This window comes from Brachycentrus maculatus, unplaced genomic scaffold (assembly GCF_059751285.1).
Source record: "Brachycentrus maculatus isolate JH-2025_06_01 unplaced genomic scaffold, ASM5975128v1 h1tg000117l, whole genome shotgun sequence".
NCBI lineage: Eukaryota > Metazoa > Arthropoda > Insecta > Trichoptera > Brachycentridae > Brachycentrus > Brachycentrus maculatus.
The window spans coordinates 2,119,037-2,136,334 of NW_028280870.1; the positions used below are offsets into that span (position 1 = coordinate 2,119,037).

The 17,298-nt window shown below is 36.5% G+C and overlaps 1 protein-coding gene across 2 annotated transcripts in view; it reads right to left on the bottom strand.

Moving 5' to 3' along the window:
* Positions 1–353: 353 nt before the first annotated feature.
* Positions 354–17,298, bottom strand: part of LOC148309830 (lamin-C-like) — a 30,825-nt gene continuing 13,880 nt past the window's right edge. The window contains exons 2-10 of one of the 2 annotated variants that reach the window (XM_088259441.1): positions 11,406–11,538; positions 10,196–10,333; positions 9,679–9,861; positions 9,333–9,473; positions 8,473–8,678; positions 8,143–8,380; positions 7,243–7,464; positions 6,691–6,798; positions 354–1,120 (exon numbers count right to left, since the gene is read on the bottom strand). In XM_088259441.1, coding sequence (XP_088115567.1) covers positions 1,094–1,120; positions 6,691–6,798; positions 7,243–7,464; positions 8,143–8,380; positions 8,473–8,678; positions 9,333–9,473; positions 9,679–9,861; positions 10,196–10,333; positions 11,406–11,538 — 1,396 coding nt within the window. In that variant the 3' untranslated portion in view covers positions 354–1,093. Of the gene's footprint in view, positions 1,121–6,616; positions 6,799–7,242; positions 7,465–8,142; positions 8,381–8,472; positions 8,679–9,332; positions 9,474–9,678; positions 9,862–10,195; positions 10,334–11,405; positions 11,539–17,298 lie in introns of both variants that reach the window. The other variant, XM_088259440.1, reaches the window with a different exon arrangement.

Below are 17,298 nucleotides of genomic sequence, written 5' to 3' on the forward strand. Positions count from 1 at the left end.
TACAAAAATTCTCAATTTGGAATATTTTCTACTTGGGAAAAAGCGTCCGCGAGCATGGCACATAGTTTTTGTCACACGCTACCGTGCTCCCGGGTGATGAGCGAAAGTCGAGGGCCATCTGTACAAGAACATTAAAAAAAAACTGTCTTATAAAATCTCAAATTGATAGTTTGCTGTGTGTCAATATTGGGACATATTACACTGTCGAGACAGTTATGGTCATAAAGCCAAATGTGACACGCGTACCTCGGCCAGATAGCCGCAGAATTACAATCATGATTCTATTTTCCCATCAACCGCTTGTTTAACTTCAAAGTGTCTACGTATTAAAGTGACATCAAAATTAGTGTAGATTTAAAAATACATATATATTTTAGGCTAGTATACTAACTATTAATAAAATTTTCAAACGGTGTAATTATCACTTATAAAATATTTGCTCCATAATGTTGTAACAACAGAATCGTGGCGTCGTCCGACACTCGGTGGAGTGGATGGTTTGTTGTACACGAGTCGTATAACTAGCGAGTAGGATAGACTAACTTCTCTATAGGTCGGCAGTGGGTGAAGCGCAGATTTGTCTTTGTACCTATAGAGGTGATATTACCTTAAATCCCTAATGGTGCTGTTTTTTTTCTAGAGTTAACCTATTGTAGGAAGTCAGTTAAACCATTGCAAACTTGGATTTGTGCTCATTAACACTATTAAGAAACAGCATGTTGTTAATAATTACCGATTCCATCAATCTTAAACAAACGGGTATTGACATAAAAGATTTCAAAAAAATAATTTATAATTGAAAAGGGTTTCCAACTGATTTTATATCCAAACACCTAATGGCACAAAGGAATATTAAATTAATGTTTTTGGTAATGCTGAGAAGACACTAAGGCGACTTGCGCAATTGCGCTTTTCCGACAGTCCCGTTGACTTTGTGCATGGTACGAAGGACAGCCGGCGAATGACTGAATACATATTTACTACCTGTTAATTCTAAGATCAAACCCAAGATCTGCAATAATCCGACGAGAGAACTCGCCACAAACTGAATGCTGTATAACGATACTTTATTTGTAAGGCAGGACTGGTGGTGTTACATGATGGAGCACTTCTCCTCACCCTAGAAACATAAAAATAAAACATTGCTTATTCAAAACTGAAAATAATCAATCCAAATTAAGTACAGGCACAATGTCAAGGCTACGCAATTTTATGGAGTACATACTAGGTCTGCCTCAATATTCATACACTGTCTGCAGTGCATTCTACAATACTGTACTTATCTGGCAAGAGTTACCACAGATACTACAGAAATAATTGTGATAACCAGTATTGTAGAACCGAGACAAATGTATGGAAGAGCTTTGATAGGATGGAGAGATACTAACTAGAGTTGGTATCTCTCTACGAGGTATACTTTTTTTTAGGACAGGGATGGGGAACTTGCGACCTCTTGACTGCTCTTATACGGCCTTTTAACATGTGCTAATTTATATATACAATGAAACCTACCTTTAGCGGTCACCTTTAGGAATGTAAACATGGCCGTTATATGGGGGTGACCAGTCTCGAGAGGGTAATAAAACGGAATCACTTTATAACTGTCATAACAGACTGCTCGTTAGCAGAACTCGCAGTGTTACCAGTTTCTCAAAAGTACATATCCCCCGGGCAATTTAACACGAAGCAATATCTGTTAAGCCACATTCAAGGGAGATTATCCTCAGTTGGAGCTATTCCCGCTTTAAAATGACTATTCCTAGTAAACTGGTTTTTATATCTTCTTCTTGCAATCCCTTTCCTTTCATAGGGCACTGCATCATATAAACGCAGTGTAACATTGATCATTAACACATGAAGGAAAATTAAATTTATTTGACCCCCCCACCTGGGAATCGAACCCGGGACCTCCAATACGGTAGCCGAGCGTGCTGACCATTACATTATGGAGGGGGCCTTTATATGGAGGTAATTTACCCAAGAATAATAATTTGTCAATAAAGCTTTTTGTGACCTTGACCATTTTATGGAGGGATCGCATTTTAGAGGTTAAAATTTATGTTTTCTTATTTAAAAAAATTGGAAATACAAAATTGACTGTAATGGAGAGGTGTCCATTGTTCAGAGGTGACCGCTAATAGAGGTTTTTCTGTATACAAACTTCTGTATGTAACTTAGACGCAAAAAGTACTAAATGGATTAATTTGACATTTTTATAAACGTAGCCTTATGTAGAATCAGATGACAAGACAAGAGGCAGAGAATGTATAAATGCGTGCATAAATGACATGTAAATATTGAAACCTTTCACCATTGAGAATCAGAGATAGAATAAATAAAGAATGTTATAAACCACAGACATTTTGCAGTTCTTACACCATAAACCACAAGTATAATTATAACTGGCGTAACTACATAAATGCATTTTAAATTTCATTTAAAATGCTTTTTTCTTGTTTTATTCTTAAATGATTTTGATTTTGAAACAGCTTGATGGAAGAAACTGAAGAGCAGGACTGATGACCTTGTCTTTGTGTAAACAAGAATCAACTTGTTACATCATCAATATATAGGAATGAGAGCCCTGTATGTATTCAGTCCCCGGAATCGGGGAAAATGTTTTCCTGTAGCTTCTCATTTTTGATACATATAATTTCAGCATAAATTAAAAATTAAAGTAAAAACCATCTTGAAGATTTTTTTCAATGTTAAAAAACTCAAAGATGTTATTTTTCTTTGTATATTATTTTAACATCACTATTGGAATATGTAACTATATCTAGGGGCAACTGCTGCGCCTATGGACAAATTCCTGATTTTTCAATAGAACAATTCTAATTTATTCCTTAGTAGAGTTGAATAGGGATGTAAGGGACCTGAACATAACAGAAACCTCTTTAAAATCAAACTGACTTATGGTCCAGTCTTTTTACCCCTACGTAAAAGAAAGCATGGATATAAAAGAGACCTCTTCAGAAGAAAAAATGTCCCAGTCCCTTGGGCTTTCTTATATCCAGGTTTGAATGTATATTGTTCTTTATTTATTATTTTTCGTATTGACAAGATATAGTTAAATAAACAGTAGATATAATTAACACTTTGACTGACAAGTTTAACTGAAGATTTTATTTGATAAAAAGGGCAGGTTTTTTATTTCAAATATATGATATTAAGATATGTTCGAAACATTAAAAGTAATACCGACATTGGCCGATAGAGTCTACTACAGTTCGTACAAATAAAGCTCATAAAATAATACCGTAAAATCAGTTTGAGCTACTTCTTTGCAAATACGCTTTTTTTTAAGGCCCTTTTTCATGCCTGTATGTGGTACGGGCAAAGGGTTAAAAACATGATTTAAAATTTCAGTCTTTCATTTGTGAGATATAAGTAGTGTCCACAGGTATGGCATTTGCCCCTTTATATGTATTACGTAAACAGTTAACATGCAATTTTATAAAACAACATGCAAAATATAAATAAACTCGTTCATGGCATAAAATAATATAATAATGGCAAATAAATATATAAACATGTCCTTACCATTGAGCACTGTACTTCTAATGGCTAAATATGCAAGGGCTGCTTAGAAAGTAAGAAGCGGGTGTCTTAAAAATAAAGGTCTCGATTAAATACGCCAAATCCAATATGTATTGCATGAACACGTCATTCATTTTCCCAGATTTTTATCTTTTTGCATTCCCTCTTATTCTTGCAATCTCTTGACTTGATTCGACGCATTTTTACTAAGCTAAATGTTTATTTCAAGGGTGGACACAATGATTTTTATGATGGAAAAAATTATGGCAGCAAAAAATGTGTAGAGACACATATAGAGACTGCAAAGTGCACACTTTTATTCTTGCCGTATTTGATTTTTCCCCTAGAACCAAAAATTTCTAGAGTGGCATCTGACCAGAAAAATAAATGGTAGCTATGACTATTTGATCCGACTGGGTTCCAAGTTCTGTTGTGTTTGTGTTTAAGGAATCATGATGCGAAGGGCTCTCGGAAAGAATACAGAAGAAAATCCTCAATTCTTTTCCTTCATAAAGAAGTATGTATGGTTTTTTGCTGGTTACAAAGCCACGCAGAGAATAGCGACCTCTAAAGATTGCAAAATTTGACAAGATGTGCCAAAAAAGAATTCATTTTTCTTATTTTTGTTTCCTTCTAATTTTATTTAAAATTTTAGCCAGAATTTTTTTTTTGAGTTCTCTTAAATTTTTTATGTAAAATCATCAAAGGGAGAAGAATTTCTACATATTTTTTTTAATAATGGGATAATTCGAATTATGTGTACAAGTCTATTACTGTTACCATTGTCCATAAAGTCACTAAATAGCGAAACTAAGTATAAAGGAGCTATTCAAAATTGGATAATGGAGGTGGGAAGATTTGAAATAGATCGCATCATTCGGCCATGCCTTACTTGATTGGATAAGTCTTATTTATCCTAATAACATAGACAAATTAGTATATGTAATTTTATAAATATGTATCACAAATAACCCAGTGAGGGTACATTATTGTAAATTGTAATTATGTGTATGATAAAAAATAAATAAAGTATGTAAAGTATAACACTTATCATTTGAAATCTGGGTCTTCTAGACACTACACTATAGATGAGCCTGAATAATTGTGTCTATTACCAAGTGGATATTGGAAATTGATAACTTGTAAGCAATCTTATTGATCATTGTGATCAGTAGAGATCAGATTTTATATTTTCCGAACCTAATTTATTGATGGATCCGGAAAACCAATTATTGAATATATGTATACATGTATCACAAATCCATAATTGAGACTTCGGAATACAATATAAATTTTCATCTGTAATAATGATGCCTGGTGTCCACTTGTGTAGTGCCTTAGTCTAAATGTGTCACCAATCTTGGGATATTGGCGCCATCATCATAATTCGATGTTAATATTCTCAGAGTAATGAATGTCTTCATAAATTAAACACTTTAGGTAGAGTACTTTCATAACAGCCCTATAACATATGTACAAAAAAGGAAATTAAAAAAAGGCAGTTCAAGAAAAAAAAAAAAAGGTTTAAGCCAAGGAGTCTACGTATAGTTGAGCTCTCTGTCATCGTTCCATTTTCTAGTAAGCAAAATGTCCGCTTACTCATTTTAGTAAATTAGTTTTCATTATATTCCATTGTCCCAATTTCTTGTTAACATCACACCGTAGACATGTTAATAGTTAAAGTTTAGAAATAGTAAATGCATCGAGTTAATTTAGAGCAATAATTCTCGGCCCAAATTTGTTTTGCAAGATTAGATTAAGTAACGGACAGATTAAACAAATAATTATATGGATGAAAATGAATGAAACTAAGTGCGAGTGAAATTTAAACGGAATAAAAGATAATTCACAAAAATGAAGGTGCAAATGATAAAAGAATGAGTAACAATAATCGAGTAACAATGGGCTGGAATATATTATATTAGAATGCAAAAGTGGACAGACAGTGTAAAGCGTGTCGACGCAGCATAGTTGTGTTAGCACAGAACACCGTAACCGCCTGGAACACCGACTGACCGCAATTCACTAACGACTTCACATTTCTAGGCCTCAGCATAACTCTTGACCCGACACGATCGCGCACAGCAGACAGAGGACATTCATTCATTCTCGCCAGATCCAAACTGTTACGCATACAAAATTTCAACAAAAGACTCTTGTTAAAACCTCATACGACATAACCAGAGTCAAGAGATTGCGCTGATAATCTAAAAATGTGTGGTAAAAGGAACACAATCTGCAATTGAAGAATTGAAAGAATCTATTGACAGCGTGGAAAGTATTAGAAGCCAACAGAAATTTCATCACTTGCAGATCTAATGCCTTAATAATCATATATGAAAAAGTGTCTATGGTAAGAAATCATCATATTACTCAAAACGGATTCTGCGAATATTTTACTTTCTTAAAACAAAATATGAGGTGTTTTCATACAATTCATAAGGATATTACTGTAACTAGTTTATTTATTTAATTTAGACTTACTATGTAGAATTTCATGATCTATTTTTACTGATATAAATTCAAATACAATTAGTGGACTGTTTCGCGTTGTGAGGCCATGCCATTATCATAGCATAAAAGTTTTAGGTAAATGCACTCACTACATAAGAGAAGAATTCAATTTCATTAAGACAGCTTCAAAAATATTTTGTACTTAAATACATGTGCGTATCTGTTTTCTTTCGACACAGATTGATAATGCCCCCGCAAGGTAAAACAGCTGTCACAAAAGTAAATAAATTCAGTAAAACCAGAGATCATGTTTGATTTACATTAACAATAATAAAATAGGATAAGAATTGATTTGAATCAAAATTGAAATACATACATACATACTACTTTTGATATAGAAATACTAGTTTTGTTCATAGACTACTTTTGGTGAAATGGATATTAATACAGAAAGGTTATTGAGTCATTTTTTTGAAGAAGCAGTGAGTAAGATATGAGGATTTCGCATCACGGGACTAGTTTTCATAAGGCGGGCTAAAAGTTGGTGTTTCCAGGGGGCGTGGCGGCGGTGCGGTACAGAAAGGCGGCGGACAGAGCTGGCGTACGCAGACCCCCGGCTTACCACTAGAAGTAACGGCGGGCGCTCATGGTGGACACGTGGTGCGTGAAGGCGGTGGGAGAAGGGGCGGGGGCTACCTGGGGCAGCTCCGCGTACTCGTGGCGGGGCAGCTTGTGCGCGAGCTCGCGGTGCCGCGCCGAGCTCGTGCTCACCTGCCGGCGCTGACGCTCCGATATCGCCATCTCCTGCAACATACAACGCCCATTCTTTCAGATACTCATTCACGTAGTTATATAGCAAAAGTTTGTTGAATCAAAATTTACTAGAGCGAAATTTTCTAAATAATTCGATGTAAGATTGGCTAATGAAAATTTAAAACAGTAAAATCTTTAGGACAGTCCAGAGAGGTCTTAAATAAATATTAGATTAATATATAATCTTACCCCTGGGAATTGAATCCGACCTCTGGCATGGTAGTAGCGTAGTGTAGTGGTTAACGGATTTAAATTTAACGAATAGGACCATTAGACAAATTAAATTTATTTCATCAAAAAATAATGTGATAATAATAGACCGTGCACTAGTAAAATTAGGCATAGGTATCATTAGGAACAATACAAGCGGCAGTACTTTACTGCGAGTGGACAGGAGAAGGGAACGTTGAGGAGTTGAAGGAAGAAGTACTATACCTCCTGGTTCTGGTTGAGCAGCACGGTGGTCATGGTGTCGGCCACGAACCACTTCTGCCCCTTCATGACGATGGAGTGCGGAGGCTCGTGCTCGTGGCCCGAGTCGGCGGACCACACGGTGGCCGTTGCGCCCGGCTCCAGCTTCACCGAGCGGTGGAAGCGGAAGGCCGTCTCCAGCGTGCCCGCGCGCCGCACTACCTGCCAGCCCGACAGCGACAGCTCCTGGACACGAAGGCGGAGACATTCACATCAAGTAATCAAATAAATAATCTCCACAGGCACTTTAAATTCAGATATCTCTACAAGCACACAAATTCACAGATTGTATCTCTATAGATATTGCAGAGACTCCAATATTTTTTTTACCGGACTAAATTTATGCCAAGTTTTCCTCGGTCTTCCTCATAATATATATATGAGGAATACATTACTATGTATCTACTATTAGAATCCTAACTGTCTATCAAACCTCATCCCTTAGTTTTTCCCCCTACGTCCTTCCCTAAACTCCTTTCTTCCTTTGCTTTCCTTATTATTATCAATTTGTAATTTATGTTTTTTTTTTAATGTTCAAGTACTATCTACCCTCTGCAAACAGCTATACATATGTTATCAAACATTTTGACCAATATGACTAGTCTGTTTTTGGTTGGTTGGAAGATATTTGTATTTATCAATAAACCCGCCAATGTACTTAAATAAAAATTCACAAAAAAATTTCATGAAATCATGTTATGATGTGTGGAGTAAAAACAAACAATAGGGAATATTAATTGGGCACTTCTCTGAATAAAGTTAAATGGTATCCTTAGTTTATTATAGGTAGTGTAGGATTTTCTAGTAAATGGAATATACTATATTTGAGTAAAATTGTTTAGTGTTATAAATTATCATACTGACCTTCTTTCCTTTGTTGTGCACCTTGATGAAGCTGCCTTCGGGGCAGACTTCGGCGATCTCGAGGTCTCCCTTGGCGCTGCTGGTCACCGTGTAGTCGGACAGGCTGCGCTCCTCGCTCTCATCCAGCAGCACGCGCTTGCGAGCCGAGCGCAGCGGGGTGCCGCGCCGCACGGACCCGGACACGCTCGCCGTCTTGGACATCATCGACTCGGACGGAGAAGAAGGGGTCAGGTTCAGCCTGGAAGCGGAAGTAATTACAGGTGAAAATCCACTGAGCTGTCTGGTCGCCCCCGTAACGGCTGGTTAGAAGTGAAGTCAGTGGTGCCCGACCTCTCCTCCTCGCCCTGCAGCAGTGTGCGGTAGGTGGCAATCTCCAAATCCAGGCTGGTCTTGATGTCCATGAGCTGCGCGTACTCCTTGAGCTGCTCCGCCATCTCGTCTCGCAGGCGCGACAGTTCCGCCTCCAGCGACGCGAGGTCGCCCGCGTGCCGCGCCCTTTCACTCTGCAGTGTCTTCTCCAGGTCGCGGCAACGCGCCTACATACAGACAATCAGATTAATTTACTTTTTAGGTGATTACCTACCTGACAACAGATAAAACCAGAGGGATCGGGCGCATTAGAAGCCTCTATAGGCGATCAGGTAGCACTAGGATTTAAGAAGCTAAGTATCAGCATTATCTACTCTTTTCTCTCGGCTTTCAATCACCATTATAATGAGTTGTTTCCAAAGGCGTACATTCTATATAGGCAGAAAAGCAGTGCCTTCCCTGGATTACTCGCATTCCATATTGGAACACGACTAGTGCCTACTATGCCTTATTTTTACCCAACCCTACTGCCAACCCTAATTAAAAGGTCTGTGCACGCCACTGGTTGTTTCATCATCATTAAACTAAAGTCTAATATTTGTATCATGTGTGATAAAATTGAAGTGTTTTAAATAAATAAATAATGATCACTCAAATAATCCTTCTAATAGAAAGGTAATGTATCGCACACAAATATTAAATGACAAAATTATAAATGTAAACAGAGATTTTTGGTAAAGTAAGATAAAAATTTGATACTTTTTGAGAAGAATGGAACCATGAGCGGCCATTGGACAAAAAGTCTCGCAGTAAAGCTCGTATTACTTTTCAACAGCATAAATTTTTCAAACCGATTATTTTATTTGCAATATGGAACTTACGTTGAGTGAGTTGTTGGACGTTTCCAACTCCGAAATTCTCATGTTTAGTCCGTCGACTTGCAGACGAGCACTGCGGAGTTCCTCGACCGCCAGTCCCGTGGCGTTGCTGTTGCGGCCGGCTGCCGCTTGGAGAGCCTTTATCTGGTAACGGTGAATCAAACTCCACATTATTAATTTATTAAGGAAAAAGAGTAATGATTGAGAACGTTTCGTAATTCCAATATAAAACAAAAAATCTTTGGAAAAAAATACCAAAATAATAATTGATATGTAAGTCAAAAATAATTAACAAGAATATCCAAGTCATTTTGAGTACTCAGTACCGGAGATATGGTTTTGGACTAACCTTGCTGTCGTATCTGCCCTCGAGTTCTTCTCGGTTGGCACGCACGTGCGCCTCCTGCTGTTCGCGGAGCTCCTGCAGGGACTGCTGCAGCTTGGCCTCGTACTGCTGCGCCAGCCGCCCGTCGATTTCGCTGATCTCCACCTGCCTCCTGGACCTGGTCTCCGTCAGCTCCTGCTGGTAGATCTGCCCGCACAACACGATCCAATAAAATCTCTCGTTAAAACATCTGTCAACTATGACTTTTGAAATTTGTTTGACCAAGTTATTTACTGCTACTGCTTATATATCCAAAATTAAACAAGGTTTATTGGATTGAATTCTACATTTATTTATGTATATGTTAATACGTGGACATATCAATATGGAATTCTACCAACTGTCTGCAGTTACAATAAATTATTTACTGCCATCGACCCCAGTAAATCTAGAGTCTACTGGATGTATACAATGTTTTGAATACAGCATATTTATTTAAAGGCAAAAGATTAAGCAAATTGCTATCAATTTGATTCGTTACCTGATCCTTGAACATCAGCTCTTCCCGGTAACTCTGAATGGTGTTCTCCAAGTCGATGCGGCACAAGGTCTCTTCCTCGAAGGCTTTGCGGGTATCGGCGAGCAGTTTGCGAAGTTGCTCCAATTCCTTTGCCAATTCCTGTAATCAAAAAAACATAATGGTTAAATAATTTGTGCTAATTTGTACATGATATCAAAAGAAAACCAATCACATAATCATTACGTTTAATGTACTACCATCATAATGTTATCCTTAGTAAAAATGACAGTGGATAATAATTTATATCCTTCAGTATTTAATGTAACATATATGAGTTATAAGTAGTAGTGCAAAAGCCATTCAGGAGTCATGTTACAATTTGTAATCTGAGCTTTTGTATTTCCCTTGTAAGGGTCACCACACAGATTTATCTTACTTATTATTCTTCTTCTTCTGACCAGGCTCTACATTGGATAGATGTATCCACTAGTTAATTGCAATTGGAATGATAAAAAATCTGAAGATTTATTTTGACCATCCCGGGAATCAAAACCGGGAGCGGACACGCGGTAGTCAATCACGTTAACCACTTATATTAATCTGCGTTAACATAATTCAATTTTGGCTTCATTTGAATTTGCTAGGATCAAAAGCTTCCTCTTTAGCTGGCAGCGAATAACGCACTAGTGACATCACAACAGGTTTGAGTTTCACACAACAGACAACACAATCTTTGCTTCAAAAGCAGAACATTATCAAAATATGGTTACCCTATTACATTTTTATTCAAATAATGTGCATGTTTATTACAGGTATTAAAAGGTAATTTATTCTCATATATTCTATCTCCTCCATAGTGTAATGGTCAGCACGCTCGGCTACCGTTCTGGAGGTCCCGGGTTCGATTCCCAAGGGGGGTAAAATAAATATTAGTGATTTTTTCACTGTAATATTTATTCAAAATTACCATGGACTGGTACCCGAAGCAGAGGGCTGATCACCTTTCCTTCATGTATAAACGATCAAGATAACACTGCGTTTATATGACACAGTGCCCTATGCACCATTTGGGTGCGGATAAGGGTTTTATATATATATATATATATATATATATATATATATATATATATATATATATATATATATATATATATATATATATATATTCTGTCTTATTCAACACTTGGTGGTGCATAGGGCACTGAATGGTTGATGAATCTGATTGAATTACCTGTGCGTCATCTTGCGCCTTCTTTTTGTCAGCGAGTGCCGAGTTGTACTTGTTGTTATACTCCATGTAGCGAGCCTCAAACATGCGCGACGTGTTCTCCGCATTTGTCAGATCTTTGGTCTTCTTGTCAAGGCTGGAAACAATCATAAAAAAGTATATAAGACAGGGTCATTTATAGAAGCTAATAGATAATCTAGTTACTGAACTGCACATCCAGTTGGTTATAAGTCTGTGCCACTTTTGAAGATGCCCAATGCGCGCACGACAGTTTGTGACAGTGCGGTATTAGAAATTAAATCATCAATTTATTTGGAAGGCTTGTTGTCATCATAATGATTTACGACTTAAAACATAGTTATTTCTTCTTGCTAATAATTTCTGCAAAAATAATCCCAAAGGAGAATATCCTTTTGTATAGTTACACGGGAAATGTTGATCTTAGCGACCGCCTGAATCAGACAAAATATATCTGCATATTGCGATAGTAACTTGAGCGCTCGAGTTTAAGAGTGAAAGAGATGCAAAGTAAAATGGTCGCTTTTGCAGTATTTAGATATTATATTTAATATATCATCTCCGACAAAGCTTGAATAGATAATTTATTTTGACATCGAAACCACAATACTGATGTATTGTTACAAAATATGGTGCGGTGATGGCCATGGCTAAGGTATGGAATAAGTGCTAACAGTGGTTAGATATAGATGACTGATATCTATTTGGTTCCTGGCCGGATGTTATTTAGTTTGGAAATTTAATAGAGAAAAAACATGGCTACTATAAATATGGATTTGTAATGAACTGCAAGGTATTAAGACCCAAAGTGGAATTTCAGAAGTAGCACGTAAAAAACAATATGCGTTTTATTTTACGTTTTTTACCTATATGGAAGGAATAATATATTTTATAAAATACGTATTTCTTCGTTGCGGAATCGGATTCCCGCCAAATATAGTTCGCGAGATCTCCGCACCAAATTATTGGCGCTGCCGCATGACTCCGTTGGTTATGCGGAAATCGCGCAGCCGCAGCCGGTAACCGGCAGCATGGCGGCCGGCTTTTAAATGTCAACAAATATAGTCGGAATGATAATGCCGAACAAACGGAGTTATGTAAGCAACCGCATTCCTCAGTAAAATTAATGAATAGTTGTAAAAATTATTTTAATTAATATAACCTAAAATCGTTGAAATTTTGGGTACGATACAGTCACAAATAATGGTAATGTATTCTGAGGAGCCGCGCGACTTTTTTTTCCTCTAAAAAAGTTCGTAGATATAATGTAATTTTTATTCCGAGCACGTTGTACATTTTCGAGTATTGCACACGGTAATACGTTCGCGTTTGTATTTGTGGAGCTATCAATTCCTAATCGGATGATGACGACACGCGTGACGCCGGTGGTCCATATTCAGAGAGCTGGTCCTCAGAATGGGTAACCGGACAGTTTTTTAGACACGAGCACTAGGCTAGCGTGAATAACAATTTATTTATAGAACAAACGAACACTAAGAAGAAAAAAATACATCTGTTATCCGTGATTCTATAAATATAAAATTAAAAGTTTTCAATGCACAGGTCTATTTGTTGACTACTTATACATAGGTACATATTTTGTCGATTTAATTAAAGATTTACATTTTGTTTACGTAACTTATTCAAACCCTTATCCGCACCCAATGGTGCATAGGGCACTGCATCATATAAACGCAATGTTATCTTGATCGTTGACACACGAAGGAAAGGTGATCAGCCCTCCACTTCAGGTACCAGTCCAGGGTATATATTGAATGAATATTAGAGTGAAAAAATCACTTATATTTAATTGACCCCCCTGGGAAAAGAACCCGGAACCTCTAGCATGGTAGCCGATCGCGCTGACCATTACTCTATGGAGGTGGACACGTTTTCGTAAGACCCTTTTATTATTTTTTTCCTATCCTATTGCACACATTACCCGGAAGACACGGATGCTTCAGATGTCAATCCAGAAGAAAGTACTAAAATCTGTCGACCCCGCTGAGAACAAACCAACGACACCCCATAATTACTGGACATGTGATGATGTAAGAGAAAAATAAACGAAATTAAAATTGTGAGAGAGACGCGTAGAAAAAAATATGTACTTATTGAGCGATTCCTAGAATGAGCATTATTTAGGAAAGATTATCGGGTTTCGTTTAAATTTGGCAGTTTTATGAACGTGTACTTATGGCTGCAGTCATGTTAATAATACGGAAAAAACTGTAATATTAAGAATATGTAATTTAAATGGTGGTCAAATAAAATGCAGTGGCCTGTAACTGGTGTAGCCACCTCAAATAACGCAGATGTCGTCATTACTCGAAGCACAGAAGGCCGCGGCTATTTTCCCAATAGAATGATGTCATTCGTAAAAATGTTTGAACGTGTTCGGAATCACACGACACAAATATCGTGGATATTCGTTAAAAATACCTCCCCCGCCCCACAGGCAGACAAATATTGCCAGTAGGTTAGAAAAATTCGCGAATAAATCGAATAGGCACGAAGGAATGTCTAGTAGTAGGATGGCAACACTGTCATAAACCGTCGAGGATAATAATACATAGTGAAAAATTATTTAGTTTCTACATTCAAAAATATATGTGTCGTCATCAACACATATATGGACATTCAAATGAAAACGGTTAATTATAAGCAAAAGTTAAACGATTAATTCGGAAAGTCATATTACCTGCTTAAAATATCAGACAATTGGAATTTACCTATATGTATGTATGTATTATATGATGATCGATACCTGGTTAAATTGCCTTTAAAATAATATCATAGTACAATATAATACATAATATTATTTTAAAGGCTGTTTAGTGTGAAGTATGCTTTGTATAAAAGTAGTTATTTTAATTTGTCCGCGTATTCCACATAAATTCAATCAATCCTTGACATATTCTCGAGATTAAATTATTTTAGACAGACAAAATACCGGCATTTTTAAAACGCCGCAACGTTGTATAAAGAAATACGCGGGATTTGTAAGTTTATGGATATTTAAAATGGTTCTTTATTTCTATCGGTTCGGAATTCAGTTCGGATAATTTATTTTACGTTGGTTACAGGTTACAGCAATGCAATACGTGTTTTATATCCAAAATAAAGTCTGAACGCCCCGCGGACCAAATTATTTAACCGTTTCTTGCAACTCCCTTTGTGAGAGCGATTTAAACAATAAACATTAATTGAATTTGATGTGTGTACGGATGTCAAGGGGTGGAAGAACCCATCTCAAAGAAATGAAACAACACTGTGAGGAACAAAAGGGATTGAACCGCAGATATTTATAAAAATAAATCTTCATTTTTAGCTGTAAACATTATATGTTCATCTTAAAAATTCTCGTACGATCGAGCTATGAAAAATAAATTCATCTACTCGTGTAAATTTGAAAACAACCTTGTAATTAACCCTAGATAACTCAACATTCGTCCACGCGACGACGCCCTTCTCCGAAAAAGTCAAATGCACCTATTTCCCCGCACCCCGCACCCGCCAGGCTTTGTTTACGGAATATTTATTGTTAAATGTCTCTTACATTCATTCCTAATAAACCAAACTTAAATGTCATGTAACCAGTTACTATTTTCAATAAATACTTTTGATAATTTCCACGTTTTTAATTGCGTAGTACGCCTGACGAATGTTTAGTTACTATGTATCTACTAATATAGTACAGTTATCTAGGGTTAATATCATTATAATTTCTGCGGGGTGCAATAAATGTATTACGTAGAGATGCGAGTGATCGGAGATCACTATATTAAATAAAGATTAGCAAACCTAATATTTATCAAGTATTTCGGGAGTCATTTCATTTAAAGCATTTCAGGATTTTTTAAATTAGACCCTTAGTGTACGCAAGTCATTATATATAATATAAAAAAAAATATATTTCCGTCACCATAAAAGAATCGGGATAAACTATGATTTCAATCAGTTTGGCACACGTTATTGTACATAAAATTCGGCTAGAAACAATTTTAATTCATGCATCGAGCAATAGAGGTTAAATTATACGGAGGGTTAACTGGCGGCATTCCCGCGTTATAAAAAAAAACAGACGGAAGTAATAGGGGAACGTACAGCAGGAGTTACAAAAATGTTCTAATATGTATTACAAAGTCCACATTGAGACGAAAAATATTTATTAGAGAGATTTAGGACGTATTTGCACAATTTTAGAGAAATTATATAACATTGTAGTGTGCATTAAGAAATATTAACACGTTATCAACGTTATCATGGGATGAAATCAACACACGGAAACACTTTTTGTGGGCGATAGCGTCGCATTGGCTTTTTTCAAGGCGTGGGAAGAGTTGGGCAAGGCTGTTGTTTGGGTGAATTAACATAATGTAAATCCAGACACAGAAAACTGTGGATTATTGTAACTAAGGTACGCACAATATTTGTGAATTGAATCAATATTATCGCTGTGGGTAAATCTTATGGAGATACACTCGTATTATTAACAAAAAAGGGAGAAAAAAAAATTGAAAATAAATACAAGCTTAAAAGCTTTAATTTTGGCTTTGGCTTTAATTTTAATTTTTGCTTTAAGAAAATTACTAATTGACAACACGCGGACACAGTTCGCAAGGGAGACAAATTCATACATATTTTTTCCCATGTTTTATTATCCATTTCTTCATATTACCATGTTCATTTTTGACGTTCTAGTCCCATTATAAAAATGTATTCGTTCTTTTAATTTTATCAGTCATTTTAGGGCAATGATACCTAATTTTAGTTGCCTGGGGGCAATTTTAGTTGCTCGGGGGGCGATGAAGATTGCGATTATGAAAGTGATTCGGGGGCAAATTTAAAAATTTTATGGGTAAAAGAAGACCGCCAGTAAATCATGAACGAAGTAAAAAAAGGGATTTCACGAAATTTAAAACAGGGCAAAAAGGAAGCAGATACATTAAAAAAAAAAAAACAAAACAAAAATGATGACCTCAAAATTTATTTCCAATGAACGGTTAAGAGCCCCTGTTTTGAAGCGTTCTGCGACATTCAGGTTCATTACTAAAATGATACTTATTTGAGATGTATATTTGCAATGGACCACAGATAATGTCTAGTGCTCATCAAAGAAAAAAAACGGTACCCCGAGTTATAGTTACAAACCCCTGACATACCTAGAAACGAAACGGCGTTGGTTATTTATAATGCACGCCTTGCGGGGGACGTTAATATCAGTATTTTATCGCTGCAGTGGTCAAGCTATTAACGAATCGGCGGTCCACCGTCTCAAAAAATAACATCTATTTGAACGAAAACGCCGAAAGTCCGAAAGAATATAGCTGTCCTTTTGACTAAATGGTACTTTGCTGAAATATTTAATAGGTACTTCTATGATAAAAAAAAAGAGTCCCGCGTAGGTACCTACCTTTCTAGCGACGCGCTGCGCTATGTGTGTAAACAATACGTACCTACGCATACCCGCGGGTGAATTGTGTACTGCGGATGTGAATAAGTTATGAACGAAAATAGGCAGTAACCATCACATAGGCTTCGATAACTTCTGTCAACTTATGTTATATAGGGTGATCCATTATGATTTATTAATTATAATTAATAATTGTTTTTCCATGATGAAATGTCAAACAATAGTGTACAAAATTACCATGACAGTTGAACATGACTTAAGCGGTCAACGAAAGCCTATTGAAAAAAGGTCATAATGAAACACCGTTGTTATAACTTACATTCAACTGTATATATTTTTTTTACATTTTAGAAAAATACTACGGCCGTCAATAGCTGAATATATTTTTACATTTTGATATCTCAACATAGATGAACAGAAATCTGGGTATTTACAGAGCTTACGACCTGTCATAGGTTGGTT